This window comes from Coregonus lavaretus (genome assembly GCF_964263955.1).
Source record: "Coregonus lavaretus genome assembly, chromosome: 18".
In the NCBI taxonomy this organism is placed as follows: domain Eukaryota; kingdom Metazoa; phylum Chordata; class Actinopteri; order Salmoniformes; family Salmonidae; genus Coregonus; species Coregonus lavaretus.
In genome coordinates, this window is record NC_140005.1 from 16,702,150 (window position 1) to 16,729,736 (window position 27,587).

The 27,587-nt window shown below is 44.3% G+C and overlaps 1 protein-coding gene across 8 annotated transcripts; it reads right to left on the minus strand.

Annotated features, from left to right (window-relative positions):
* On the minus strand, positions 1-27,549 carry LOC311145511 (uncharacterized protein). Of its 8 annotated transcripts, none has more exons than XM_084181770.1 (6): positions 27,493-27,549; positions 26,641-26,784; positions 26,286-26,438; positions 6,036-6,446; positions 4,988-5,167; positions 1-936 (listed from the first exon to the last, which is right to left on the minus strand). In XM_084181770.1, exons 3-6 carry the CDS (start codon positions 26,386-26,388, stop codon positions 782-784), a joined length of 849 nt encoding a protein of 282 aa, XP_084037896.1. In that variant the 5' UTR covers positions 26,389-26,438; positions 26,641-26,784; positions 27,493-27,549; the 3' UTR covers positions 1-781. The 8 variants fall into 8 exon arrangements, with proteins under 8 accessions (XP_084037896.1, XP_084037891.1, XP_084037892.1 ...); XM_084181765.1 differs by having other exon boundaries at positions 27,213-27,523; XM_084181766.1 differs by having other exon boundaries at positions 26,286-26,432; positions 27,213-27,513.
* Positions 27,550-27,587: the final 38 nt, after the last annotated feature.

The following is a 27,587-nucleotide window of genomic DNA, read 5'->3' on the forward strand; positions in this document are numbered from 1 at the left end:
ATCAAAACAAACTTTTTAATACGCACACAGACATTACCATACATATCCACTCCTAATTAACAGCTTAACGAGTGTGCATAAACAAACAAAAAATAAATTTCTTTTAAAAAATGCTTAAAAAGGTGCTACACACAGAATTTCTCTGAATTTCTCCTGTGGGGAAGCTAGGTGAATTGCAACAGCACTAGGCTGCATTCAAAACAAATCTCCCCCGCATCCATATCCCCATAACATGGCGGAGACTCGCGGTTGAGCCATTTACTTTTGGTCCACCAGCTTCAAACAGCTGTAAAAACATTTTTTGTTTGTTATTGAAAATGTATTTCACAGCGATTTAGATGGTACAATGATTCTCTACACTATTCAGTGCTTGTTTTCTCACAAACTGAAATTGAGCGTAGAATTTTAGCAACCAGAAAACGAAAGAGCTATTTCTACATTATCCGCTTGATCCGATTTCCACTAGATACCAAAGTCAGAACAGATTTCCCATTTTGAAAACAGATGCCTGCCCGGCGGGAGAAATCAATAGGCGAATATCACAGCCAATCATAACACGGCAGGTAAGTAATACTTCGAAACACTATCATTCCACTATTACTGCAGATGTATTACGGACATTTTTGGAAATTACAATGCAAAAATTCTAAAATAATCCTATGTGTGGCACCTTTAAAACTTTTATATGCAGTATTCTCCTCAAACAGTTCACATATTTACTGTTCATGGTTGTGGGCTCACAATGAATGAAGTCAGATACGTTTTCCGTCAGTAGTATTGTTTAAAACCTTGAACATCTAGGAAAGTCTAAGGCTGTGTTGTTCGTTGGTTCGACTAAGAGGTTTGTGTTGTTGGTTGGCCTGTCTTCCTGTCTCTGCAGGGGCAGGATGTCTGTGATCCAGTATTGAAATAGGGACACAACTGCAGTGGCCTCACCTGGAAAGACGAGACACACGTTACATTACAGTTTGATTGCAATTAGGAACAATGAGTGGATAAACATTAGTTATTTAATGAGGTCATTATTGCCATTCCATAGTGATGAGGACAAGTAAACTAATTATCCTGGTCTAAGTCTAGTACTGTACCCGTCTGTCTGTGTGTACCGTCTGTGTTTTAACCTCTCCTTGACCCAGTTAGTAATCCCAACATGTTTCAAGCTGACCACTATTGTCCCTGTTCCCAAGAGTTCCAAGGTAACCTGCCTAAATGACTATCGCCCTGTAGCACTCACATCTGTAATTATGAAGAGCTTTGAAAGGCTGGTCATGACACACATCAACACCATCATCCCAGACACCCTGGACCTACCCTAATTTGCATACCGCCCCAACGGGTCCACAAATGACACAATCTCATTGCACTTCACACTGCCATCTCCCACCTGGACAAGACGGGAAATAACTAATGTGAGAATGCTGTTCATAGACTACAGCTCAGTGTTCAATACCATAGTCCCCCACAAGCTCATCACCAAGCTCGGGACTGAACACCTCCCTCTGCAACTGGATCCTGGACTTCCTGACAGGCCGGCCCCAGGTGGTAAGGGTAGGCAAAAACACCTCCGCCACGCTGACCTTCAACACAGGGGCCCCTCAGGAGTGCGTGCTTAGTCCCCTCCTGTACTCCCCGTTCACCCACGACTGCGTGGCCACGCATGACTCCAACACCATCATCAAGTTTGCTGACGGTGGTAGGCCTGATCACCGACAGCGATGAGACAGCCTACAGGGTGGAGGTCAGACACTTGGCAGTGTGGTGACAGGCGAACAACCGCTCCCTCAATGTCAGTAAGACCAAGGAGCTGATCGTGGACTACAGGAGAAAGAGGGGAGAACACGCCCTCATCCACATCGACAGGGCTGTAGTGGAGCAGGTCGAGAGCTTCAAGTTCCTTGGCGTCCACATCCCTAAGGAATTAACATGGTCCACACACACACACCCGCACAGTCATGAAGAGGGCACGACTGCACCTCTTCCCCATAAGTAGGCAGAAAATATTTGGCATGGGCCCTCAGATCCTCAAAAAATTATAGAGCATCTTGAATGACGGCATCACCGCTTGGTATGGCAAATGTGCAGCCCTCGACTACAAAGCGCAACAGAGGGTGGTGCAGACGGCCCAGTACAGCACTGGGGCCGAGCTCTCTGTCACCTAGGACCTCTATATCAGGCAGTGTCAGAGGAAGGCCCCAAAAAATTGCCTAAGACTTCAGCCACCCAAGCCAAAGACTGGTGGACAGTAGCAAAATGAACAAACAGTGCCGGAGCAGTGTGCCCCCCCCCCCTCGCCCTCTGAACAGCCTCTATTTGTCGAGACATGAACCCTACAAGGTGTCGAAAGCATTCCACAGGGATGCTGGCCAATGTTGAATCCAAAGCTTCCCCTTTAATGACTAATTAAGTTTTTTGGGAAATTCACAAAGCTTGTCCACATCTGAGGAGCAGGTGGAGGGGACCAGCAGGAATAAGCTGTATGGTTTTAGTTTATAGTGAGTCTATAGCAGGGTTCCCCAACTTGTGGCCCGCGGGTGGTTTTATTTGGCCACCCAAGTGTTTTAAGGGCAAAAATATACACTGCTCAAAAAAATAAAGGGAACACTAAAATAACACATCCTAGATCTGAATGAATGAAATAATCTTATTAAATACTTTTTTCTTTACATAGTTGAATGTGCTGACAACAAAAATCACACAAAAATTATCAATGGAAATCAAATTTATCAACCCATGGAGGTCTGGATTTGGAGTCACCCTCAAAATTAAAGTGGAAAACCACACTACAGGCTGATCCAACTTTGATGTAATGTCCTTAAAACAAGTCAAAATGAGGCTCAGTAGTGTGTGTGGCCTCCACGTGCCTGTATGACCTCCCTACAACGCCTGGGCATGCTCCTGATGAGGTGGCGGATGGTCTCCTGAGGGATCTCCTCCCAGACCTGGATTAAAGCATCCGCCAACTCCTGGACAGTCTGTGGTGCAACGTGGCGTTGGTGGATGGAGCGAGACATGATGTCCCAGATGTGCTCAATTGGATTCAGGTCTGGGGAACGGGCGGGCCAGTCCATAGCATCAATGCCTACCTCTTGCAGGAACTGCTGACACACTCCAGCCACATGAGGTATAGCATTGTCTTCCATTAGGAGGAACCCAGGGCCAACCGCACCAGCATATGGTCTCACAAGGGGTCTGAGGATCTCATCTCGGTACCTAATGGCAGTCAGGCTACCTCTGGCGAGCACATGGAGGGCTGTGCGGCCCCCCAAAGAAATGCCACCCCACACCATGACTGACCCACCGCCAAACCGGTCATGCTGGAGGATGTTGCAGGCAGCAGAACGTTCTCCACGGCGTCTCCAGACTCTGTCACGTCTGTCACGTGCTCAGTGTGAACCTGCTTTCATTTGTGAAGAGCACAGGGCGCCAGTGGCGAATTTGCCAATCTTGGTGTTCTCTGGCAAATGCCAAACGTCCTGCACGGTGTTGGGCTGTAAGCACAACCCCCACCTGTGGACGTCGGGCCCTCATACCACCCTCATGGAGTCTGTTTCTGACCGTTTGAGCAGACACATGCACATTTGTGGCCTGCTGGAGGTCATTTTGCAGGGCTCTGGCAGTGCTCCTCCTGCTCCTCCTTGCACAAAGGCGGAGGTAGCAGTCCTGCTGCTGGGTTGTTGCCCTCCTACGGCCTCCTCCACGTCTCCTGATGTACTGGCCTGTCTCCTGGTAGCGCCTCCATGCTCTGGACACTACGCTGACAGACACAGCAAACCTTCCCACAGCTCGCATTGATGTGCCATCCTGGATGAGCTGCACTACCTGAGCCACTTGTGTGGGTTGTAGACTCCATCTCATGCTACCACTAGAGTGAAAGCACCGCCAGCATTCAAAAGTGACCAAAACATCAGCCAGGAAGCATAGGAACTGAGAAGTGGTCTGTGGTCACCAACTGCAAAACCAGTCCTTTATTGAGGGTGTCTTGCTAATTGCCTATAATTTCCACCTGTTGTCTATTCCATTTGCACAACAGCATGTGACATTTATTGTCAATCAGTGTTGCTTCCTAAGTGGACAGTTTGATTTCACAGAAGTGTGATTGACTTGGAGTTACATTGTGTTGTTTAAGTGTTCCCTTAATTTTTTTGAGCAGTGTATATATATTTTGTTGAATTTTCATTGTCGGACATAAGACTGTAAAAACACCAGAAATCAGCTCCAAGTGACTTTCATTTTGGAAATCTGTTCCCAAGTATTCACACACATAATAAACACGTGATCATATACAAAATGTAAGCAAGGTTTGAAATGATTATGTTTTAGTCAAATATTATATTTTCTTGCGGTCAATTTGCAGTCTACAAATTATTAGTAATTATGTTCCGGCCCCCCGACCATCCACTCAAGAAAAAGAATTGGCCCGAGGCTGAATCTAGTTGATCATCCCTGGTCTATAGAGAGTCTACTGTGGGAACTGATCACTGGTCTGGACTGGAGGGGAGTTTGTTTTCCTCTTCAGCATTGCCTTGGCGACGAGGGCAGAGAGTTGAGCATCACTATGACCACCTGCTCGGCCGTGCCCTGAATGCCCTGGACAGGACAGTCGTATAATATACCGCAGTAGTATACTCTGCACAAGGGCCAGCCAAGTTACCACTGATCCTATCAGTTAGATTTAAACTGACCCAAACACACACACCTGAGACTCTCTCATTCACAATTTCCAGACCTGTACAAAGACTGCTCTCCTGGCAGCTCTTGAGTAAAACACCAGGTGGCAGGAGATACTGGTGACTCTCAAACTGGTTTGTGTTTGGATAGGTGAGAGCATGCATGTATAGGTAAGGCCTAGTATGGCCAGGTGAGGGCAGGTATTGAGAGGTGAGGTGATGTATGATTAGGTGACTGGTAGTATGGACAGGTGAGCTCAGACAAGAATGGTTAAGGCCAGGGTAGTTGAGGTAAAGTAAAACCAGATAAGACTACTCACTAGGAGACATGGTAGAGCTGTTCTGGAGCTCCTGCAGAGCCTTGGCAAGTCTCTCTGTGTCCTGTTGCTGCACCAGGGACTTGAGGCTGTGGAGCTGGGCCAAAACAGCAGGGGAGAATGTTCCATTGGACAGGCTGGTCAGAAGGCCCTCCACTACCACAGAGGACACATGAAGCCTGCCTGCAGGCGATGACCCCGGAGAGTGTGAGGAAAGAGGAGGAGATACTTTTACTTCACCAACCATTAAAAGCTCCAATGCTGAATGGGGGCTGCGCTAAGCAGGATGTGGGCAAATTCGGTCATATGACAGCAGCAAATGGAGCTTTTACCAATGTCTCTAATACCTTAACAATCATGGGGTCTATGTTGAGACAGAGGTGCATATTAAGGAAATGAGCATCTGAGCCCCTTTAACTGAACAAGAGTGGACATTTCCAGAGGTCTTCCTTCCTAGCCTTCCACAGTAACTCACCATCAACAAAGAAGCCTTTCTTCCAGAGGCAAGTCAGGGAGGGATTATGCCAGAGCCTGTACATTACGCTTGAGCATGAGGAAGTATCCTAAACACCTGAGACCTTAAAATCTCTCAAGGTCCTCAAGTTGTGACCATTTGTGTTATAGGTTAGTGATTCATTACCTGCGTTTTCATTTTCAATTTGGGTCGTGCTCTGCACAGTGCTCCTCAAATTATTTATTTTCAGCCAATCTGAAGGCTATAAAATAAACTATGCTTCGGCACTTGAAGAGCATGGGTAAAACCCCCTTTCCCCATACAGTGCACTACTTTTGGCCAGCTCTTAGGAAGAGTGAGACACAGCCTATCCCTGTTCCTGGAGAGCTACCATCCTGTAGGTTTCCAGTCCAACCTATTCTAGCGCACCTGATTCTAATAATTACCTGATTGATAAACTGACTCAGGTTAGTTACAACTGGGGTTGGATTGAAAAGATACAGGAGGGTAGACATCCAGGAACAGGGTTGGAGAGCCCTGGCCTAGGCTATATGTGACCGTATCTGGGTTGATTAGCAGCCCTGGTATGATACTTACGATCAGACACGTAGATCTCCTGTGTGGTCCTGAGGAAGTCCATCACTTCAGCTGCTCTTCTCTGCCTCATCTCTTCATCCTCCTCCTCCTCCTCGTCCTCCTCCTCCTCCCTATCCCCCTCTCTCTGGTAGGTGAACTCTAGAGCTGCAGCGCGGGGCATCAGACCCAGAGACAGGAGCTTCTCTTTGTGGCGTTTCTTCTTTAGCTTCCTCCTCTTGTTCTTGCTGAGCCGCTCGCCTTCCTCCTTCGTGGGCGTCGGAGCCATGGTTGGATCCCCAGGGTTGGAGTCTGTAGCCTGGCCAGCGACTGTCCCTCCTCCTGGAGCTGTTGTTCCCTTCCTCCTTCTTCTTCTTCTCCTCAGTCGTTGTCCTTCTCCCTCTCCATCTTCGTTGGACTCATGAGTGTTCTCATCTGAAGGGAACAAGAAAAAGTGAGAGCTTGTTAACTTTCACAAGCTAGTCTAATCGAGCATTCCATTTGGCTGTAGTGCTGTGCTATGGTAAGTCAGTCCCTGTGATCCATATTCAGAACTAATATCCATTTCATAGCACTTGGAATCAGCCATCTTCAACACCATGTCTACCTCACCTTTGACACAAGACTTTGTTTATTTGGTGAAGCTGGGCCCCTGCCCACACACAGTAGAGTGTGGTGGCTGTTCCCCAGGGTAACTGGTGGGTGGAGAGGCTGTCTGGGATTTAGCAACTCAACCACGGTCTATACACTCCAGCACCCCTACGGCAGAGCATGCATGCACACCCTGTCAGGTGGGCGGGCACACACGTACACTACTCTCTTTCTCTAGGCTTTCAGCAGAGTTTCGAGAGCTTTTTGGTCTGAAGGAGAAACCGCCACCATATGGGCAGCTGTGCAGAGAGAGCGAGTGAGAGAGAGAGCGACATTAAGCACCTTAAAAAACGGTTGTGTTATGTATCAATTTTCAGCTGTGAAAGGACATGAAAATTGGAAACGGCACAAATAAACAGCCGGTGCTCATTATTCACAGCATTTCCATAAAACAAATCATAATAAGCACGTAGGAAGTGATTTACTGTTGGTGGCAATATGTGAATGCTGCGGCAGATGTGGAGCAAAGCAGACATGGCTCGATAATAGGTGCTTAATGCAGCAAATGTGGTCCAGCAAGGTCCAGCTCAATCAATAGTCTCTCAAAGACACAGGATGTCCTGTAGAATGAGGACGGACATGCGCACACATAGTATTAATCCTGAGAAAATTGACCATCTGTTCAACAGGTGAACTGCGGTCATCAAATGAATGTGAGTCAGTGTTCCCTCTAGTGGTCAGGTAGTCTGATGGTTAGTGATCAAACCACAGAGCCATTTTCTGTTTACCATCAAACGTCACGTTTGAGTGATGCGCTCGCATCCTGACATCAAAAAGCTCTGTAGCAGGACAGCTAATGCTGGTGTGTAGCAGGATAGCTAATGCTGGTGTCGGGACCTTGACAAATGTAACAGTGAGTGAGTGATGACCATGAAAACACACAAGACTGATGGCTATAGCCATGTTCAACAATTATTCTTATTCTGGATTTATCTAGCTCTATTTACCTTGCCTAGATAGCTTCCTAGGTAATCAATCCTCTGATGACATCTGTGATATTGTAGGCGATAACCCTCTGATTACTTATTTGTTAACTTGCACTAAAACAAAGAGGTTTCTGATGACGAACTGCGCGTGCAACTTTAATGACCCAGCTGGGAAATGGATCTAGGGCTGTCCCCAACAACACAAAATCTTGGTGGACAGAGAGTTGTCAGTTTTTTTTTAATGTGTATTTTTCCATATATAGACTATGTGTTTGAATAAAATCAACTATATGCGCGGAGCTTTAAAAGCACTGTTTGATTAAATAATTAAGACACAAATGACTCAAGAGGGAGCCCGATGGGCATGCCAAAAAGAAGACTGAATGCCTGTGTGACTGGTGCACGTCGTCTCTCTCTCCTCCCTGCTGCAGCGAAAAGGTACCACAGCACAGCAAGTGTTTATCGCGCTGTCGGTGCTGAAGCTGCAACATAATATCAGCTATTTCGTTTTACTTATTTCTCTAACAAAAGTTATCGAAATCCCTAATTTCTTTAGGAAAAACATTCCCTATTCCCTCAACCCTTGCTCTCTTTACGTGAAACATGTATGCATCGCATGCAAATGACCAATAGGGCCTGACCTATAGCATATCATAATCACATCAATAAATGGGTTATATCCAACTCCGAACGCCATAACACGTGACAGCAAAATGGATGCGGAGGATGTGAAAAAGAAACTCGAAAACGGGAGAGTGTTTACTGGTTGTTCAGAAGGGAAAGGGAAAGTCAGATGAGTGGAAGACATTTGACTTAGTTGTGGAAACTACTGGAGATCAAGAAAAAGGAGGGTATAGGAACAAGTGTTGCGTGAGTATTGTGTGTTACAATTACAATATCATATTTTTTTCTGACCATTTCGAACAGTGTAAACAACACTAAATAAACTACCAGTGTCTGTTCTAATTAAAGTATCACACACACACACGTATATATACACAGTGCCTTCGGAAAGTACTCAGACCCCTAGACTTTTTCCACATTTTGTTACGTTACAGCCTTATTCCAAAATTGATTTGTTCCCCCCCCCCCCCCCTCAACCTACACACAATACCCCAAATGACATAGCAAAAACTGATTTGTAGAAATGGTTGCTAATTTTAAAACGGAAATATCACATTTACATAAATATTCAGACCCTTTACTCAGTACTTGAAGCACCTTTGGCAGCGATTACAGCCTCGAGTCTTCTTGGGAATGACGCAACAACCTTGGCACACCTGTATTTGGGAAGTTTCTCCCATTCTTCTCTGCAGATCTTCTCAAGCTCTGTCAGGTTGGATGGGGAGCATTTTTTTCACAGCTATTTTCAGGTCTCTCCAGAGATGTTCGATCGGGTTCAAGTCCGGGCTCTTGCTGGGCCACTCAAAAACATTCAGAGACTAGTCCCGAAGCCACTCCTGCGTTGTCTTGGCTGTGCGCTTAGGGTTATTGTCCTATTGGAAGGTGAACCTTCGCCCCAGTCTGAGGTCCTGAGCGCTCTGGATCGCTCTGTACTTTGCTCCGTTCATCTTTGCCTTCATCCTGACTAGTCTCCCAGTCCCTGCCGCTGAAAAACATACCCACAGCATGATGCTGCCACCACCATGCTTCACCGTAGGGATGGCGGTGCCAGGTTTCCTCCAGACGTGACGCTTGGCATTCAGGCCAAAAAGTTCAATAATGGTTTCATCAGACCAGAGAATCTTGTTTCTCATGGTCTGAGAGTCTTTAGGTGCCTTTTGGCAAACTCCAAGCAGGCTGTCATGTGCCTTTTATTGCGGAGTGGCTTCTGTCTGGCCACTCTACCATAAAAGGCCTGATTGGTGGAGTGCTGCAGAGATGGTTGTCCTTCTGGAAGGTTCTCCCATCTTCACAGAGGAAATTTAGAGTGCTGTCAGAGTGACCATTGGGTTCTTGGTCACCCCCCTGACCAAGGCCCTTCTCCCCCGATTGCTCAGTTTGGCCGGGCGGCCAGCTCTAGGAAGAGTCTTGGTGGTTCAAAACTTCTTCCATTTAAGAATGATGGAGGCCACCGTGTTTTTGGGGACCTTCAATGCTGCAGAAATTTTTTGGTTCCCTTTCCCAGATATGTGCCGACACAATCCTGTCTCAGAGCTCTACGGACAATTCCTTCGATCTCATGGCTTGGTTTTTGCTCTGACATGCACTGTCAACTGTGGGACCTTATATAGACAGGTGTGTGCCTTTCCAAATGATGTCCAATCAATTTAATTTACCACAGGTGGACTCCAATCAAGTTGTAGAAACATCTCAAGGATGATCAATGGAAACAGGATGCACCGGAGTTCAATTTCGAGCAAAGAGTCCAAATACTTATGTAAATAAGGTATTTCGTTTTTTTATTTGTAATACATTTGCATACATTTCAAAAAAACTTTTCGCTTTGTCATAATGGGGTATTGTTTGTAGATTGCTGAGATTTATTTATTTAATCCATTTTAGAATAAGGCTGTAATGTAACAAAATGTGGAAAAAGGGAAGGGGTCTGAATACTTTTCGAATGCACTCACACATATAGTACCAGTCAAAAGTTTGGACACCTACTCATTCCAGGGTTTTTCAATATTTGTATTATTCTACAATGTAGAAAATAGTAGTGAAGACATCAAAACTATGAACACATATGGAATCACGTAGTAACCAATAAAGTGTTAAACAAAACTTTTTTATATTTGAAATTCTTGAAAGTAGCCACCCTTTGCCTTGATGACAGCTTTGCACACTCCTGGCATTCTCTCAACCAGCTTCCTGAGGTTGTCACTTGGAATGCATTTCAATTAACAGGTGTGCCTGATTAAAAGTTTGTGGAATTTCCTTCCATCTGCTTTTGAGCCAATCAGTTGTGTTGTGACAAGGTAGGGGTGGTACACAGAAGATAGGGCTATTTGGTAAAAGACCAAGTCCATATTATGGCAAGAACAGCTCAAATAAGCAAAGAGAAAAGACAGTCCATCATTACTTTAAGACATGATGGTCAGTTAATACGGAAAAATAAGAACATTGAACGTTTCTTCAAGTGCAGTCGAAAAAAATAACCAAGCGCTATGATGAAACTGGCTCTCATGAGGACCGCCTCAGGAAAGACCCAGAGTTACCTCTGCTGCAGAGGATAAGTTCATTAGAGTTAACTTCAGATTGGAGCCCAAATAAATGCTTCACAGAGTTCAAGTAACAGACATCAACAGTTCAGAGCAGACGGCGTGAATCAGGCCTTCATGGTCGACTTTGCTGCAAAGAAACCACTACTAAAGGACACTAATAAGAAGAGACATGCTTGGGCCAAGAAACACGAGCAATGGACATTAAACCGGTGGAAATCTGTCCTTTGGTCTGATGAGTCCAAATTTGAGGTTTTTGGTTCCAACCGCCGTGTCTTTGTGAGACGCAGAGTAGATGAACGGATGATCTCCGCATGTGTAGTTCCCACCGTGAAGCATGGAGGAGGAGGTGTGATGGTATGGGGGTGCTTTGCTGGTGATACTGCTATGTTTTATTTAGAATTCAAGGCACACTTAACCAGCATGGCTACCACAACAATTTGCAGCAATACGCCATCCCATCTGGTTTGTGTTTAGTGGGACTATCATTTGTTTTTCAACAGGACAATGCCCCAACACACCTCCAGGCTGTGTAAGGGCTATTTGACCAAGAAGGAGAGTGATGGAATGCTGCATCAGATGACCTGCCTCCACAGTCCCCCGACATCAACCCAATTGAGATGGTTTGGGATGAGTTAGACTGCAGAGAAGGAAAAACAGCTAACAAGTGCTCAGCATATGAGGGAACCCCTTCAAGACTGTTGGAAAAGCATTCCTCATGAAGATGGTTGAGAGAATGCCAAGAGTGTGCAAATTTTCTACAATGTAGAAAATAGTAAAAATAAAGAAAAACCCTTGAATGAGTAGGTGTGTCCAAACTTTTGACTGGTAATGTATATGGACGATTTATAAAGCCAGGCACATTTAACAGTTAGGCTATTGATTATAGACCTAATTAAGTTGGGGTTTCCTCTCTCTTACACAATTAAGGCAACGGCTGTTTTCTCGTCTCCTCACGCCGCTGCTGCCTCCGCCGCATTGTTCGCAACACCAATAGGCTGGTTAACTTTGCTATTATGCCCATAGAAACATAGTGCAAGGCGACAATTCAACGGCGTACAGAAGATTGTTTCAGAACCGCGGACAGTGACCGCTATCCAGCGCGAGAGAAAGCTGATTTTTCGTTATTTAGCCCTCCGAAAAGGCTCACCAGGAAGAGAAAAAAAATAATATATATATATATATACATATACATACACACACAGTGGGGAGAACAAGTATTTGATAGACTGCCGATTTTGCAGGTTTTCCTACTTACAAAGCCTGTACTTTTTATCATAGGTACACTTCAACTGTGAGAGATGGAGTCTAAAACAAAAATCCAGAAAATCACATTGTATGATTTTTAAGTAATTAATTTGCATTTTATTGCATGACATAAGTATTTGATACATCAGAAAAGCATAACTTAATATTTGGTACAGAAACCTTTGTTTGCAATTACAGAGATCATATGTTTCCTGTAGGTCTTGACCAGGTTTGCACACACTGCAGCAGGGATTTTGGCCCACTCCTCCATACAGACCTTCTCCAGATCCTTCAGGTTTCGGGGCTGTCGCTGGGCAATACGGACTTTCAGCTCCCTACAAAGATTTTCTATTGGTTTCAGGTCTAGGGACTGGCTAGGCCACTCCAGGACCTTGAGATGCTTCTTACGGAGCCACTCCTTAGTTGCCTGGCTGTGTTTCGGGTCGTTGTCATGCTGGAAGACCCAGCCAGGACCCATCTTCAATGCTCTTACTGAGGGAAGGAGGTTGTTGGCCAAGATCTCGCGATACATGGCCCCATCCATCCTCCCCTCAATACGGTGCAGTCGTCCTGTCCCCATTGCAGAAAAGCATCCCCAAAGAATGATGTTTCCACCTCCATGCTTCACGGTTGGGATGGTGTTCTTGGGGTTGTACTCATCCTTCTTCTTCCTCCAAACACAGCAAGTGGAGTTTAGACCAAAAAGCTTGATTTTTGTCTCATCAGACCACATGACCTTCTCCCATTCCTCCTCTGGATCATCCAGATGGTCATTGGCAAACTTCAGACGGGCCTGGACATGCGCTGGCTTGAGCAGGGGGACCTTGCGTGCGCTGCAGGATTTTAATCCATGACGGCGTAGTGTGTTACTAATGGTTTTCTTTGAGACTGTGGTCCCAGCTCTCTTCAGGTCATTGACCAGGTCCTGCCGTATAGTTCTGGGCTGATCCCTCACCTTCCTCATGATCATTGATGCCCCACGAGGTGAGATCTTGCATGGAGCTCCAGACCGAGGGTGATTGACCGTCATCTTGAACTTCTTCCATTTTCTAATAATTGCGCCAACAGTTGTTGCCTTCTCACCAAGCTGCTTGCCTATTGTCCTGTAGCCCATCCCAGCCTTGTGCAGGTCTACAATTTTATCCCCGATGTCCTTACACAGCTCTCTGGTCTTGGCCATTGTGGAGAGGTTGGAGTCTGTTTGATTGAGTGTGTGGACAGGTGTCTTTTATACAGGTAACGAGTTCAAACAGGTGCAGTTAATACAGGTAATGAGTGGAAAACAGGAGGGCTTCTTAAAGAAAAACTAACAGGTCTGTGAGAGCCAGAATTCTTACTGCTTGGTAGGTGATCAAATACTTATGTCATGCAATAAAATGCAAATTAATTACTTAAAAATCATACAATGTGATTTTCTGGATTTTTGTAAGTAGGAAAACCTGCAAAATCGGCAGTGTATCAAATACTTGTTCTCCCCACTGTATATATAAAAATAGATAAAAGAGAAGCAAATGGGTCTGATGTGTTCAATTAAATGGGGAACGAGTGATTTCTTTAAGTTTCTTAGATGCTCAGATATGTTACGTTATGTGCGCATGCGCAGCTTCATTAGAGACTTAAATTATGGCACCTGGTAATAATTTCACCGCAGACAATCATCATGAGCACACAGCCCGTTGGTATGTAACTGCGAACTACTCACAGTCTAGCATTAATGTTTAAGTCACTTATAAGTTTGAGCACTGAACGTTTACCTCACTGTGTCGGTGTTAATTGGCCAAGAGTAACTTGTAGCTCGCTGGGTGCGGTAGCTCAGCGACCCAGATGCTGTATAGCATTAGGCTATCATTAATCAGCCATTTGCATTGTGCTGATTGTTCGGAGCACTCTGCTGGTTTCTGGTGGCGGTGGTGATAGCGGTGATTTGGTTCGGCGATCCATGGTGGAGTGCCGCGTTGTGTTGCGTTTGTAAATCCTTTGGACGAGTCATGTGGTGGCATGGGTTCTATGTCCTGTGCCAGCGTCCATAGCAACCAGTGACGGCAGAGTCACTGTGCGCATGCTCCTCTGGCGCTACGCATTCTGGGTGATGTAGTCAATGTTGTTTTAAGCCAGATTTGCCACATTTTTTATGGTGTTGCAGGCTTATTTGATTTTCATTATTTACATTATTATTATTATTATATTATTTGAATAATATATTTACATTATATATTTGAATAATATATTGTCATTATTTGTTTGTTGTATTTCAGGTTTATGACCTGTGGTCATTTGATTTAAAATAAAATTAAGGACAAAACACGAGTCATGACATTGTGTGCTTCCTGGTGAGCCTTTTCGGAGGGCTAAATAACGAAAAATCTGAACACACGTTATAAAATTATATTATATTCATTAGTGTTGCACCATTATTTTTACATAATATAACCATATACAATTTCAGTATCACATGTCTAGTGATGGACTGTGCCTGCAATGGATTAGTCCACTGAGACAGGCGCGAATCAGACAGGTGTCTTGTGCACCATGAAAAAAATTATCCATTTGCGACTCCTCGACTAAAGAAATCTTGGTCAACCAACAGCCTATCGACCAATCGACTAAATGGGGTCAGCCCTACGTGGGTCTATAGTAATGTTGACAGGAGGGATGAATAGTAAAGGTCATCCAAGGTCTCTCTGAGTACATCTAAGCCACTGCTAAGATATCAGTTGGTCACTCACTGTTTGAAACAAATTCCTTGTGACATACACACACACAGGCCCAAAACTACTCACACAGTAGCTGGAAAATACAATGTACTTCAGTGATTAACTATGCTAACAAAAAAACAGCAGGTCAGAACTAGGGCTGTGGCAGTCACGAAATTTTGTCAGCCAGTGATTGTCAAGCAAATAACTGCCGGTCCCCCGGTAATTGACCGTTAATTAACAAACACATTTAGCATCTCCTGGCTTCCACACATACAGTGGGGGAAAAAAGTATTTAGTCAGCCACCAATTGTGCAAGTTCTCCCACTTAAAAAGATGAGAGAGGCCTGTAATTTTCATCATAGGTACACGTCAACTATGACAGACAAATTGAGAAAAAAAAAAAAGAAAATCACATTGTAGGATTTTTTATGAATTTATTTGCAAATTATGGTGGAAAATAAGTATTTGGTCACCTACAAACAAGCAAGATTTCTGGCTCTCACAGACCTGTAACTTCTTCTGTCCTCCACTCGTTACCTGTATTAATGGCACCTGTTTGAACTTGTTATCAGTATAAAAGACCTGTCCACAACCTCAAACAGTCACACTCCAAACTCCACTATGGCCAAGACCGAAGAGCTGTCAAAGGACACCAGAAACAAAATTGTAGACCTGCACCAGGCTGGGAAGACTGAATCTGCAATAGGTAAGCAGCTTGGTTTGAAGAAATCAACTGTGGGAGCAATTATTAGGAAATGGAAGACATACAAGACCACTGATAATCTCCCTCGATATGGGGCTCCACGCAAGATCTCACCCCGTGGGGTCAAAATGATCACAAGAACGGTGAGCAAAAATCCCAGAACCACACGGGGGGGACCTAGTGAATGACCTGCAGAGAGCTGGGACCAAAGTAAAAAAGCCTACCATCAGTAACACACTACGCCGCCAGGGACTCAAATCCTGCAGTGCCAGACGTGTCCCCCTGCTTAAGCCAGTACATGTCCAGGCCCGTCTGAAGTTTGCTAGAGTGCATTTGGATGATCCAGAAGAGGATTGGGAGAATGTCATATGGTCAGATTAAACCAAAATAGAACTTTTTGGTAAAAACTCAACTCGTCGTGTTTGGAGGACAAAGAATGCTGAGTTGCATCCAAAGAACACCATACCTACTGTGAAGCATGGGGGTGGAAACATCATGCTTTGGGGCTGTTTTTCTGCAAAGGGACCAGGACGACTGATCCGTGTAAAGGAAAGAATGAATGGGGCCGTGTATCGTGAGATTTTGAGTGAAAACCTCTTCCATCAGCAAGGGCATTGAAGATGAAACGTTGCTGGGTCTTCCAGCATGACAATGATCCCAAACACACCGCCCGGGCAACGAAGGAGTGGCTTCGTAAGAAGCATTTCAAGGTCCTGGAGTGGCCTAGCCAGTCTCCAGATCTCAACCCCATAGAAAATCTTTGGAGGGAGTTGAAAGTCCATGTTGCCCAGCGACAGCCCCAAAACATCACTGCTCTAGAGGAGATCTGCATGGAGGAATGGGCCAAAATACCAGCAACAGTGTGTGAAAACCTTGTGAAGACTTACAGAAAACTTTTGACCTGTGTCATTGCCAACAAAGGGTATATAACAAAGTATTGAGAAACTTTTGTTATTGACCAAATACTTATTTTCCACCATAATTTGCAAATAAATTCATAAAAAATCCTACAATGTGATTTTCTGGAAAAAATATTCTCATTTTGTCTGTCATAGTTGACGTGTACCTATGATGAAAATTACAGGCCTCTCTCATCTTTTTAAGTGGGAGAACTTGCACAATTGGTGGCTGACTAAATACTTTTTTCCCCCACTGTAGCCTACAAGCCACTGATGTCGACCTTTGGAACATGTACATTTAAAAAAGTCTAATAAATCCATGTAATATCGCCTACACCATCACAATAAATCCATTATTTATTTTAGACAGGTCTAAAGAAACATGATATGAAGAAAAAGTAGTCTATTTCAGAAGAACAGAATAGCATATTCTGAGTTGTCCTGATCTGGCTATGCAATATTGTTGTGGGCTAACTAGTTCATTTAGCAGACAAGATTTGCTTAGAATTCCGTGGCATTCTTTTATAGTATGAAGAATACAATTGAGCAAAGCTGAATAAAATAGAAAGGATATCGTCTCCAAATGATTTGAGGGAGTGCGCAAATGCAGCTATTCTGTGTTGAGCGGTTAACAAATAAACAGGTACTCCTATATGCTTAATTTAGAGTTATTTATGTGCTTTAGTTGTGATACAAACGTTGGGCTATATGTTTTGATTTTTAATACATTCTAAGGCTGCATGATGCGACTAATGACGATTTGAAAAAAGTTGCATGAAAGGCATGAGCTCTGATTTGTTTGTTGTGCAGGCTGTACACACTTCCTCAGTCTCTCATTCACAATTTGACAAGCACTTGATAATGCCTCGAATTTCCGGTGGCATACACTTTGTGTGGCCATAATACCCACTAAACAAATCCATGCCTTTTGCGGCCAGTGGCCGTTGTGTCCTTGGGCTGAATATAGTAATATGAATTCCCTTCTCCCTGCGGGTTGTGTGCTCCGAAGCACCCCTCAAATCACATGGTTCTCAGTCATGTGATCAGGTCTTTCTCACAGGCTACAAGTGAAGACAGACACGAGGGACGCAACTGCGCGAGTCCTTATCCAATTCCGAGGCGCATATTGAAGATATTCGAAGAACTGTCTACATTTACTTTTCGTCAGCCAACAAGATGAGTAGGCCTAACGAACAGCAAAAGCACTAGCCTATGTCAATCTACTATCCCCCATAGTACAAAGGTTGACCTATTCTATTCTGTGTGAGAAATAAATATTCCAAACATAGTCTGGGACAGTTGTGGGATGCGACAGATCCCAAATTAATACAACCACTAGCATCAGTAGGCTTGATTCCCAACAATGACGAAACAGCCTACAGGGAGGAGCTGAGGGCTCTGGGAGTGTGGTGCCAGGAAAATAACCTCTCACTCAACGTCAACAAAACAAAGGAGATGATCGTGGACTTCAGGAAACAGCAGAGGGTGCACCCCCCCTATCCACATCGACAGGACCGAAGTGGCTTAGGTGGAAAGCTTCCTTGGCGTACACATCACTGACAAACTGAAATGATCCACCCACACAGACAGTGTGGTGAAGAAGGCGCAACAGAGCCTCTTCAACCTCAGGAGGCTGAAGAAAATTGGCTTGGCACCTAAAACACTCACAAACCTTTACAGATGCACAATTGAGAGCATCCTGTCGGGCTGTATCACCGCCAGGTACGGCAACTGCACCGCCCGCAGAGTTCTCTAGAGGGTGGTGTGGTCTGCCCAACGCATTACCGGTTGGCAAACTACCCGCCCTCCAGGACACCTACAGCACCTGATGTCACAGGAAGGCCAAAAAGATCATCAAGGACATCAACCACCCGAGCCACTGCCTGTTCACCCCGCTATCATCCAGAAGGCGAGGTCAGTACAGGTGCACCAAAGCAGAGACATGAGACTGAAAAACAGATTCTATCTCAAGGCCATCAGACTGTTAAAACAGCCATTACTAGCACATTAGAGGCTGCTGCTGCCTATAGAAATCACTGGCCACTTTAAGAAATTGAACACTAGTCACTTTAATAATGTTTACATATCTTGCATTACTCATCTCATATGTGAACTCAGCAAAAAAAGAAACGTCCCTATTTCAGGACCCTGTCTTTCAAAGGTAATTTGTAAAAATCCAAATAACTTCACAGCTCTTCATTGTAAAGGGTTTAAACACTGTTTCCCATGCTTGTTCAATGAACCATAAACAATTAATGAACATGCACCTGTGGAACAGTCGTTAAGACACTAACATCTTACAGACGGTAGGCAATTAAGGTCACAGTTATGAAAACTTATGGCACTAGAGAGGCCTTTCTACTGACTCTGAAAAACACGAAAAGAAAGATGCCCAGGGTCCCTGCTCATCTGCGTGAATGTGCCTTAGGCATGCTGCAAGGAGGCATGAGGACTGCATATGTGGCCAGGGCAATTAATGGCAATGTCCGTACTGTGATACGCCTAAGACAGTGCTACAGGGAGACAGAACAGACAGCTGATCGTCCTCGCAGTGGCAGACCACGTGTAACAACACCTGCACAGGATCGGTACATCCGAACATCACACCTGCGGGCCAGGTACAGGATGGCAACAACAACTGCCCGAGTTACACCAGGAACGCACAATCCCTCCATCAGTGCTCAGACTGTCCGCAATAGGCTGAGAGAGGCTGGACTGAGGGCTTGTAGGCCTGTTGTAAGGCAGGTCCTCACCAGACATCACCGGCAACGTCGCCGCCTATGGGCACAAACCCACCGTCGCTGGACCAGACAGGACTGGCAAAAAGTGCTCTTCACTGACGAGTCGCGGTTTTGTCTCACCAGGGGTGATGGTCGGAGTCGCGTTTATCGTCGAAGGAATGAGCGTTACACCGAGGCCTGTACTCTGGAGCGGGATCGATTTGGAGGTGGAGGGTCCGTCATGGTCTGGGGCTGTGTGTCACAGCATCATCGGACTGAGCTTATTGTCATTGCAGGCAATCTCAACGCTGTGCGTTACAGGGAAGACATCCTCCTCCCTCATGTGGTATCCATCCTGCAGGCTCATCCTGACATGACCCTCCAGCATGACAATGACACCAGCCATTGTCAATGACACCAGTGCTTTCCTGCAAGACAGGAATGTCAGTGTTCTGCCATGGCCAGCGAAGAGCCCGGATCTCAATCCCATTGAGCACGTCTGGGACCTGTTGGATCGGAGGGTGAGGGCTAGGGCCATTTCCCCCCCAGAAATGTCTGGCAAATCTGGTGCAGTCCATGAGGAGGAGATGCACTGCAGTGGCCACACCAGATACTGACTGTTACTTTTGATTTTGACCCCCCCTTTGTTCAGGGACACATTATTCAATTTCTGTTAGTCACATGTCTGTGAAACTTGTTCAGTTTGTGTCTCAGTTGTTGAATCTTGTTATCTTCATACAAATATTTACACGTTAAATTTGCTGAAAATAAACGCAGTTGACAGTGAGAGGACGTTTCTTTTTTTGCTGAGTTTATAAACTGTATTCTATAATATTCTACTGTATCTTAGTCCATGCCGCTCTGTCATTGCTCGTCCACATACGTATATATTCTTAATTCCATTCTTTACTTAGATTTGTGTGTATTGGGTATATGTTGTGAAATTGTTAGATATTACTGCACTGTCGGAGCTAGAAGCACAAGCATTTCTCTACACCCGAATAAAATTTGATTTGATCAAAGAAATGTTTTTTACGCAATGAGGCTGACGCAACAGATCAGAACATTTAGCTTAAAATGTTGATAAACTATTAGGCTATTTCTTCACATTATAAGCGCAGCAAAGCGCACACGGCAGTAGGCTATAAGCGCTAATGTTCCATTAGCGGGATAACACCATTATCCAAAGTGACCGCAAAAGTGATTATGCATGTAATGTTTTTATTATAAAAGGTGCATTTTTATGGTGAAATGTATCCTCCCCAAACTTGAAACTCACGCGCTGTGTATGTATGCCAGTTAGGCTCTAAACCCTTTGTAAAGCGGATTAATGTGCTTAATTTTAAGAAGTTAGTTGGCCACTTTAGTTGTGATACAAACCTAATCAAAACATATAGGCCTATGGGCTAGGCTACATGAGGTGTGGGACTATGATTTGAAAAAGCAGCAAAAAAAAAGGTATGCATTGTTTCTTGCCTTATGCTGGTGGGCATCATTCACAAGTGATAATATATAATTCACAAGTGATAGGCTAATATTGTCACCCTTCAGACTATTCTTGATTTAATCTTGTCTTTACATCTACTAAATAACGTGTGAAATTTGTTTTGATTTAGAATGGACCATTATCATGCACTGCTTTCGAAACAGGGGCAGGGGGGGAAAAAATACATGTCATCTATGCACTTAAATAGCGAATGGAGGACGCTTTTCCCATGATTCATTTTCAAGCCAACCAGGTAGGCTATACTCCTGTTGTAAAGAGAAGCAATGTGCTTAATATTAGGAAAGTTGAAAAATAAATATAGTAGGCCTATCCTATAGAAAGCTGATGGGATCCTCTTTTTAGAGGCCGTCACTCTGTTTTCTCACGCAATTGCATAGACTATAGAAATGTTGTGCAACATGAGCTCATGGGCTCTCATTAAGTGTTTCATTAGATTTTCGATTAAATTGATGTCAGAGTGATCAGAGGGACAATACAGTGCTGAGTGCCAGGCAGTTAGAAGGTTTGGTAGGCTACTAATGACCATCAGCAGCATCAGAGCTTGGAGAAGCCTAATTACCGTGACTAAACGGTCATGTGGAATTTGACTTCCTTCATGAGTCGTGACTGCCGTTGTGGCGGTAATACGGTCACCGTAACAGCCCTAGTCAGAACCCAACAACAATCACCAGGCCATGTAGGCTAAGAGCAACTAGGCTATCACTAAAATCATTGTAAACATTGCTCTTACAGTGTCAATGTTGTATGATTAAAATGAATTATTCCTTCATTTGAGTATTGCTGAGCTTCGCTCCATGCCTCTTTTTACTTGTTTTTGCTAAATATTAGCATGAGTGTGCACTCAGATTTTCCCCTAAGTTGGCCTTTTTAAATATGCAATATTTATGATGACTTCGTTTGTTTCTTAGGCCTAGATGTTAATTAGAGCAGAACTGCTTCATGTGTACAGGCCTAGCAGACATGAAAGTATTTGAAGCCATTTTTCAAAATAGACATCTGCCCCGGTAAAGGACTTGTAAGAAACAAAAAAATAAAAACATTTTCATGACTATGAGGTTGTCATGGTGTACATTGCTTTCACCATGGTAACAGGTATTTACAGATACCTGCAATTGTAGCACAGAGCCACAGACACACAAACATTTGCTCACACAGAACACCTGTAACCGACCGGCTCAATTCGGTCTTATGTAGCAAAATTTGAAAATGTGTTTTTTTACATTGGATAAAAGTAGAGACTCAGAGCTAGAAAATGGTATATCATACACTACAGTTGATGAACAATGGGGAAATAATTCTGCTTAGAAAGCTGATACACTTGTAACCTCACGTTTGAGAAAACGGCCTTTGAATGTTTTGGTACACCCACTGGAGAGCTCTTTGTCTACACCCATTCAGCATCGTTCACACTCTCTTAAGATATTGCCCCGCCCGTAAACTCAGAGCATTGTCAGATTATCCGTTCGTAAATTCAGAGCGTACACTGGACGCTCTGGCCGAGGAGTAGGGTAGATCTGAGCGTTCTGTCCCAACAGCAGCAGTCAAGCTCCCAAGCTAACTGGCTAACTTGCTAGCTACTTCCAGGCACAAATGAGAGAACATCTCACTCTGACCATTTTACTCGCGTTGGTGACTGCAACAATTTCATTACGCTTTTTTGTCAACGTTTACTGACACCGGCCATATTCAACGGGTTTTGAGCGTTCGTAAATGTGTCAGTTATTCTGCGCTCTGGCACACTCAGACGAGAGTGCTCTGAAATCGGAGTAGATAGCCAGAGCGAATTTACCAGATACGTCTATCAACAGTTGTTGCATTGACATCATGAACATTCTATTGAAATGGTTACTTGCATAGTGGAGTCTTTTGTTAAGACATGTAGCTAGCTAGCTAAACAATTAACCATAATCCCAACTCATGATGTTACTACCCTGCATGAATCTGCAAGTATCTAACCAACCAGGTTCAATGTTAGCTAGCAAACATTAGGCTTTAACTAGCAAAGCAAATGGCTCTGAGAAACAAATAATATTACTACACAGATCATACACGTAACATTAGCTAGCTGACCTAATAACAGCAGTCAAGCACCCAAGCTAACTGGCTAACATTGGCTAGCTACTTCCAGACACATCTCACTGACCATTTTACTCGCCCTAGCAGTCACATTTCAGGACTGCAGAAAGAAGCTAAAAACCACTCTCCTATTCCACGCGTACCGCTACAAGATTAGGCCTACAGGCTAACTTCTACAATAACCAAATGTATTTATAAAGCCCTTTTTACATCAACAGATGTCACAAAGTGCTTATACATAAACCCAGCCATCTGTTGACCAAGTATGTAAGAGAAAGCACTAATAGGCCTAAATTGCTGACTACTCCATTATAAATCAAATGATATTTGTCACATGCACCGAATACAACAGGTGTAGACCTTACAGTGAAATGCTTACTTACAAGCCCTTAACCAACAATGCAGTTTTACGAAAGAATACCCCCCCAAAAAACACAATATAAAATAATACGAAGTTAAAGTAACAAATAATTAAAGAGCAGCAGTAAAAATAACAATAGCGAAGGGGGTACCGGTACCGAGTCAATGTGTGGGGGGCACCGGTTAGTCGAGGTAATTGGGGTAATATGTACATGTAGGATAGTTATTAAAGTGACTATGCATAGATAATAAAAAGAGAGTAGCAGTAGCGTAAAAGAGGGGTGGGGGGCAATGCAAATAGTCTGGGTAGCCATTTGATTAGATGTAAAGGGAAGGAGTCTTATGGCTTAGGGGTAGAAGCTGTTTAGAAGCCTCTTGGACCAAGACCTGGCACTCCGGTAACACTTGCCGTTCGGTAGCAGAGAGAACAGTCTATGACTAGGGTGGCTGGAGTCTGACAATTTTTAGGGCCTTCCTCTGACACCGCCTGGTATAGAGGTCCTGGATGGCAGGGATTTTGGCCCCAGTGATGAACTGGGCCGTACACACTACCCTCTGTAGTGCCTTGTGGTCAGAGGCCGAGCAGTTGCCATACCAGGTAGTGATGCAACCAGTCAGGATGCTCTCGATGGTGCAGCTGTAGAACCTTTTGAGGATCTGAGGACCCATGACAAATCTTTTCAGTCTCCTTAGGGGTTATAGGTTGTCGTGCCCTCTTCACGACTGTCTTGGTGTGCTTGGACCATGTTGGTGATGTGGACACCAAGGAACTTGAAGCCCCCAAACGGCTCCACTACAGCCCCGTCGATGAGAATGGGGGCGTGCTCGGTCCTCTTATTTTTCCTGTAGTCCACTATCATCTCCTTTGTCTTGATCACATTGAGGGAGAGGTTGTTATCCTGGCACCACACGGCCAGGTCTCTGAACAGGGAATACAGGAGGGGCCCCAGTGTTGAGGATCAGCGTGGCGGATGTGTTGTTACCTACCCTTAACACCTGGGGGCGGCCTGTCAGGAAGTCCAGGATCCAGTTGCAGAGGGAGGTGTTTAGTCCCAGGGTCCTTAGCTTAGTGATGAGCTTTGAGGGCACTATGGTGGTCATGAAGGTATTATAGACTAACAGGGAGAGGTTGAAAATGTCAGTGAAGACACTTGCCAGTTGGTCAGCGCATGCTCGGAGTACACGTCCTGGTAATCCGTCTGGCCCTGCGGCCTTGTGAATGTTGACCTGTTTAAAGGTCTTACTCACATCGGCTACGGAGAATGTGATCACACAGTCATCCGGAACAGCTGATGCTCTCATGCATGTTTCAGTGTTACTTGCCTTGAAGCGAGCATAGAAGTAATTTAGCTCATCGGGTAGACTCGTGTCACTGGGCAGCTCGCGGCTGTGCTTCCCTTGGTAGTCTGTAATAGTTTGCAAGCCCTGCCACATCCGACGAGCGTCGGAGCCGGTGTAGTACGATTCGATCTTAGTCCTGTATTGACGCTTTGCCTGTTTGATGGTTCATCGGAGGGCATAGCGGGATTTCTTATAAGCTTCCGGGTTAGACTCCCGATCCTTTAAAGTGGCAGCTCTACCCTTTACCTCAGTGCGGATGTTGCCTGTAATCCATGGCTTCTGGTATGTACGTAGTCACTGTGGGGACGACGTCATCGATGCACTTATTGATGAAGCCAGTGACTGATGTGGTGTACTCCTCAATGCCATTGGTAGAATTCCGGAACATATTCCAGTCTGTGCTAGCAAAACAGTCCTGTAGCTTAGCATCTGCTTCATCTGACCACTTTTTTATTGACCGAGTCACTGGTGCTTCCTGCTTTAGTTTTTGCTTGTAAGCAGGAATCAGGAGGATAGAATTATGGTCAGATTTTCCAAATGGAGGGCGAGGGAGAGCTTTGTACGCGTCTCTGTGTGTGGAGTAAATGTGGTCTAGAGTTTTTTTCTCTCTGGTTGCACATTTAACATGCTGGTAGAAGAGGTAAAACAGATTTAAGCTTCCCTGCATTAAAGTCCCCGGCCACTAGGAGCGCCGCCTCTGGATGAGCGTTTTCCTGTTTGCTTATGGCCGTAAACAGTTCATTGAGTGCGGTCTTAGTGCCAGCATCGGTTTGTGGTGGTAAATAGACAGCTACGAAGAATATAGATGAAAACACTCTTGGTAGATAGTGTGGTCTACAGCTTAACATGCTCGCCTGAGGTAGAGTATCGCAAAACCTCGAGACTTCCTTAGATATCGTGCACCAGCTGTTGTTTACAAATATACATAGACCGCCACCCCTTGTCTTACCAGAGGCTGCTGTTCTATCCTGCCGATACAGTGTATAACCCGCCAGCTGTATGTTATTCATATTATCGTTCAGCCACGACTCGGTGAAACATAAGATATTACAGTTTTTAATAGCACGATTGGTTAAGAGTCCATAAAAACGGCAGCCATCCCCTCCGGCGCCATCACTATCAAGGCAAATATAGCTTCGATGTCATATAAATTCTTGAGTTGCTAGAAAAACATACATTAAGTCTTCCAATTAATGAGGACAATTTGCTGCAGGTAAAGTGGAAATACCAGTACAACCTATTTAGTGTACCCAAATTAAGGTGTTGCCTAAGGCTAATTTCTCTAGTGGAAACTACTAATCAAATCTCATCGTTTCAGTCAGGTATCCTAAACCCCTTTACCTCTCTGGCAGGCAGATGTTGAGTGAATGAAATGGAGATGGACTGGGGTAGTAGTGTGGATATCCTGTCAGGACGGCTTAGAGCAGGTTGTTCAGCAAGCTGTTTCGTGATGCCAGGGAAAAAAACGGCACTAAAACACATCCAATGTGCTGCGTTACATCTTAAGGCTGCAATATGTAACTTTTATGGTGACCCAAACAAATTATTATAGAAATGTGAGTTATAGATCTGTCACTCATTAAAAGCAAGTCAAAGAAGTCTGTTCTATATGAGCTTTTTCTATGCTTCCCATTCATAAGTTTCGTTTTTGCGTCTTATACTTTTGGTTTTGTACACCAGCTTCAAACAACTGAAAAAATATATATTTTTGGTTATTGAAAATATATTTCACAGAGATTTAGATGGTACAACGATTCTCTACACTATACATTGCTTGTTTTGTCACATAACCTGAAATTAGGCAAACTATAAGAATTTTAGCTTTTTTCCCCCACAACTAGACTGGAAAATACAATCATGGCGAGTGATAGTAACACTGAGCTGGACCGGGGAGCTGGGTAGAGGCCCTGCTAGTAAATCACCTGCTTTATGGCACATCTCTGTCCCCACAGACAGTCCATAAACGTAAGATTATAGCCCTCTTACCAGCTGGGTCCTCCACAGTATTTATGCCTGCTGGCTGAGAGAGCATGACAGATCCCTCTGCACCTGTCTTGTACTCAGCAGGGGGAGTTAGGACTGTGTACATTCGTCTGCCTGGCTGGGATGAGGATGGTGTTATCCCTCCATCTCCTGAGACTCAGAGCAAATGAGAAAGAAAGAACATTAGCTATACTGTAAGTGCTGGCGGTTGGTTTGGAGGTGATTGTATTGTAGGCTATATAATTTCCGGAGTGTGACACCAACTTAGTTGGAAGTAATAAAAAGTGGCAGCTCCGGGAACAATATTTCTCATTCAATAGAGCATAACTCATATAATGTAATATGAAACTCTACTTACCAGTGATAGTGCCCTCCTCCTCTAGGCCTACTTTTAGTTCCACAGAGGACTTTTTGAGAACAAACTCAGCGGGTGGAGAGCTGGGTTCTTTCTCAGGCTTGGGAGGTAAGGGGTACAGCCTCTGAAGAACTTTAGACTGGAATACTGAAACATAGTTCAAATTCTTAACTTTCATTTCACATTGCTGGCCATGTCAAGTACAAGCCATCTAGGCTACAAATGTGTTTTGCTAATTACACAAATTAAATGGAAATTATTTAATCACAATAGCTAGTAGCTGATAGATCAAAGTAAAATTCAAAGAAAGCATAAATGCTTGATTAAAATCAGAAGCCTACAAAAACAAAAGGGATCCAACGTATTCAACGATGTAAATCATACATCAGCGAAGGTATCACAAAACCACGCGGGATTGATAGGTCAACTTGGCGTTAGCGAACACTCACCGAGTTGCGCGAGAGTAGCCTGTCTGGCTAGCAGGACAGATAAACTAGCTATAAGTACAGACTTTTAAAAACTAGCTACGTCTGGTGTTTAATGTTTCAGCAACGATAGAGGTAAAATGTACTTACCTTCTTTCCTATGTGCCATATCACTAGATTTAACTCGAATGTAACATTAGATAAAACACACCTGTGAGAAATGCTAATGTTCCCAGCTAGCTAGTTAGCATTGCTAGCTACTATCAACCCTGCTAGTGGATGTTTTGCAGCTTTGTTTGGAACTTTTGGTATGACACCATCATTTGCATCACTTGACAAATCATGCTCCGTTACTAGTGAAATAATTTCGCTAAATATCATTATGTGCACAGCCGCGACAGAAAAGAACCAAACAAGCTGCAGCACAGACCTCAATCATCCACACATGAGTAAGGAACCACAGTTTATCCATATTGACCAGATACTCAAGTGGCCGCTCTAACAATGTGAAATGTCTTCAAAAAT